A 3,867-nucleotide genomic window follows, 5' to 3' on the forward strand; every position below is an offset into this window, starting at 1 on the left:
TATCAATTGTTTACTCTATACCACTGTCTGCTCTATGCAATGATTGATTTTCTTTGTTTCAATGTGTATAAAAACCCCAACCCAAGACTATTCGAGGCCGCTCGCCTGTACTGGGACGGGGGCCCCGACATGTCGGAACATCAATAAACTTTACCCTTTGTTAATTGCATGAGAGAAGGTCTCTTGGAGCGTTTTTGGGTGGCAAGAGCAATTCAACTCGAATTCGACTGTAACATATGGAGGTTCCACCGAGATGGCTCTGCTGCCCACGGACGTCTCCAACGGACATCTCTCGGGGTAAGTAAAGGCGCCTAAAGGATAGGGACTCTGTGCACGTGCATTTCTGTTTCTGTATCTGGTTCAGGCCTGAAGCGGTTTCGGGCTGGCACGGTAGACGTTGGGTGGCAGACGTGCCTGGAAGCCACAACGCTACAGCCTCGAGGGACGCCTTGGGAGGACCGGGAGACTGAGGACGCTCAGCGAAACTCCCATCTGGAATTCCCGCGGTCGGGAATTCGGTGCCAGCATCAGTATTCACCCTTTGTCTTTCAGGTTTTACTTCTATTGCATAAACTGTTTTCAGACTCACATTTTGTGTTGCCGGCATTGTCACAGGACTCTGATGTGGTTCCGGAGTCTGTGTTTGTCTGTTTGTGTGTGGCATTGTCGCGAGACTCTGATGTGGTCCCGGAGTCTGCATTTGTAGGTTCTGATGTGGTTCCGGAACTTGCATTTGTATTGTCGGCATTGTCACAGGACTCTGATGTGGTTCCGGAGTCTGTGTTTGTCTGTTTGTGTGTGGCATAGTCACGAGACTCTGATGTGGTCCCGGAGTCTGCATTTGTAGGTTCTGATGTGGTTCCGGAACTTGCATTTGTATTGTCGGCATTGTCACAGGACTCTGATGTGGTTCCGGAGTCTGTGTTTGTCTGTTTGTGTGTGGCATAGTCGCGAGACTCTGATGTGGTCCCGGAGTCTGCATTTGTAGGTTCTGATGTGGTTCTGGAACTTGCATTTGTATTGTCGGCATTGTCACAGGACTCTGATGTGGTTCCGGAGTCTGTGTTTGTCTGTTTGTGTGTGGCATAGTCGCGAGACTCTGAAGTGGTCCCGGAGTCTGCATTTGTAGGTTCTGATGTGGTTCCGGAACTTGCATTTGTATTGTCGGCATTGTCACAGGACTCTGATGTGGTTCCGGAGTCTGTGTTTGTCTGTTTGTGTGTGGCATAGTCGCGAGACTCTGAAGTGGTCCCAGAGTCTGCATTTGTAGGTTCTGAAGTGGTTCCGGAACTTGCATTCGTATCTGTGTCTGTGTGTCAGTGTGGTTCTCGGATCCCATCTGGGACTCTGTAGGGGGGCAGGCTCCCCACCTCTGTAGGAACGAAGTGGTCGCTCCCGCAGGCGTGAGGCCGATGTTCCATTTTTGTCTTTTTTGTTTTGTTCAGTGCCTTTTTGTGAGTCTCTTTGGTGTTTGTTTTTGGCTATTTGTATTTACCTTTCTGAAATTCAGACAATGGGACGGATTTAGACAACTCTTAGAAAGGGAGACTAACCACCCTTTGTTCTGCAGATTGGCCTACCTTTAAAGTAGGATGGGCGCCTAAGGGCACCCTTGACATCCTGGTCTGGCAAGATCTGGTAAAAACTCCCTTTCCTGGTTAAAGCCTCTTTTACTCCCTCAGAAACAACCTTCAAAAAAAGATTTTAGTCATCCAGGACCGTCCCAGCAAAGCAGATAAAACAAACTAAGACTTCAGCCTCGGCGCCGCTCTATTCTGTTTTACAGGGCGACTCTGAAGATTTGATTTTCCCTCCTCCCTACCAGCCGCCCGGCCCTGGCTGTGGGGCCGGCAGCCGGGGCCACAGGAGGGGCTAAGAGAAGCAGCTCCCCAGGGGCCAGCAGATCCCTCCACTTTCCCTTCACAGGCAGCAGGGAAACCCCTGCTGTGTCATTAGCAAGTGCTGAAACCCCCTGTGTGTTCAAACAAAGCTGGCCCTTTGAGCCTCAACCTGCAGGACTCAGCTGGGGCCCAGGAATGGTAGGCGGAGGATGGGAAGGCGCGCCTCCTGACTTATTCCTCAGGATCCTAACTCCCCGAGCCATACCCGTCCCCCCAGACTGACTCCCCATGGCCGACCAAATGGGGCAAATGGATGGATCTCCTGGACTTCAGGACCCGGTAAGTCACCCTGGGGCACTCAGTACTCAGGCCCGCCTTTGTGCGGAAGGGGGGGCTTCTGTTGCCCCTCTACCAGGGACCTGCCTGGTGTCTGCAATGGAAAACAGCGTGTGTGTGGTGTAAATGTGTTTGTGGCTCCACGGCCCTGCAGCTACAGAGTCTAAATGGGCCATAACCTGCAGCTCCGTGTTCACCAGGCGGGCGAAGCAATCTCACTCCGGATCAGTGCCTGTTCCGGAGGTCTTTATCTCTTGTTTTGTACAACCAAGGGGGACACATTATGGGAAAATTCCATTCAGAACCAACTGTTCTAAACTGTATAATAAAAACTTTAAAAATGTTGTCTTAATTTAAAAATTCTTAACAGGTTATTCCAAAATATAAATGGGCTTTTATCAGCTCTTTTCTGTGCTGCTGTCCCTGACTTAGCTGATAAGAGTTTCATTTGTCTTGAAGGTTTCATGTTTTTCTATTTGTAGTACTGAGACTACGTTGTTTATCTGTTTTTAATGTTTGAGTGATTACCCAACTGATCAAAAATGTACTAATTTTGGCTAAATGGTTTGACTCTGACAGCTTAAATTCTAAATCGAGTCTTCCAACTTTGGGCTTCCAGTCGGATCCCTGGAACTCTCAAAGGATGAGACTCTGAATTTGTTAAAGTAACAGTTGCTTGAGTCAATTCAGACTATGTAAAATGTATTAAAATGTTATAAATGGTGTCAGACCTATGCTGTATTCATGTTTTTGCTTTCCAGCTAAATTAGTCTTATAAAAATAAGAGTAAATTCTGTGTATACAAGCCTTTATGTTGTTAACTAAAGTAAGCCAATGCAGATTGGTTCAGAAAATTGAGATAATGCAAATGCCCTTCGGTTTGCTCAGTGGCTTGCTTGCTCAGTTTTACATGTCTTTGATGTGCTTTAAACTTGTTTCTTTTAATGATAAAGATCTTTTCAAAGTTGTAACCATGCACTAGTGACCATGTTTGCTGCTCAGGAGGTGTTGTCCTTATATTACTTAAAAGCATGGAAATGTAATTTTGACTTCTATTTCAGATACTGGTATGGTATTCATTAATAACTCTATGTCTTAAGTCATCTAGACATCAGTACTAAGTAAAACTTGGAAAAGTGTATTATGTGTACTTTTAACATCTCAAATTCGATAAGAGAGACTGTTTGAGTTTGTTAGCATGTATTCTCATAGGTTGTCCACACATGACAATTCAAGGCTATATAAAAGTAACTACGGGTGTAAAGTTTCCAAAAGTATAAACAAGTCATAAAAAGTTTTAAAATGTTTAAAAATAGTCTAAATCATAAATCTTAAAATCTGTTTTCACAAAAACTGTAATGTCTATTTTAACAGTGTCTGTTTAATCGGCTACCCTGCCATTTCTAAAATTAGGTCCTGTAAGCTCTTTTTGACTCTGTTAAATTATTCTGAGTTATATGATAATTGTGTACTAACTCTAATGTTCAGGGTTTTTATTTCTGGTTTATCCGACAACAAGAGACATAGAATTCATGTTCTGCCTAAGTAATTTATTGTGTAACAACCAGGCATTGCTAGTTCAAATATAGATCAAATGAAGGTCTAGCCAAAAAGAAAAAAGTGTGCCAAAAGAGACTTAGAGACGACGGGAGATGGTTATGCAGCGGGTGCTGGAGAGCTGGGTTCCAGG

General features: G+C 45.0%; 1 protein-coding gene across 1 annotated transcript; it reads right to left on the reverse strand.

Annotated features, from left to right (window-relative positions):
• Positions 1–311: 311 nt before the first annotated feature.
• LOC138848111 (sericin-2-like) lies at positions 312–1,273 on the reverse strand (the record flags this gene model as incomplete). Its single annotated transcript, XM_070067727.1, has 2 exons — positions 312–448; positions 590–1,273. Coding segments are annotated over 2 exons (821 nt in total), but the record flags the coding sequence as incomplete, so codon positions are not given.
• Between the last annotated feature and the right edge of the window lie 2,594 nt (positions 1,274–3,867).

The sequence above is a fragment of the Oryctolagus cuniculus genome, unplaced genomic scaffold (assembly GCF_964237555.1).
Source record: "Oryctolagus cuniculus unplaced genomic scaffold, mOryCun1.1 SCAFFOLD_89, whole genome shotgun sequence".
Lineage (NCBI taxonomy): Eukaryota > Metazoa > Chordata > Mammalia > Lagomorpha > Leporidae > Oryctolagus > Oryctolagus cuniculus.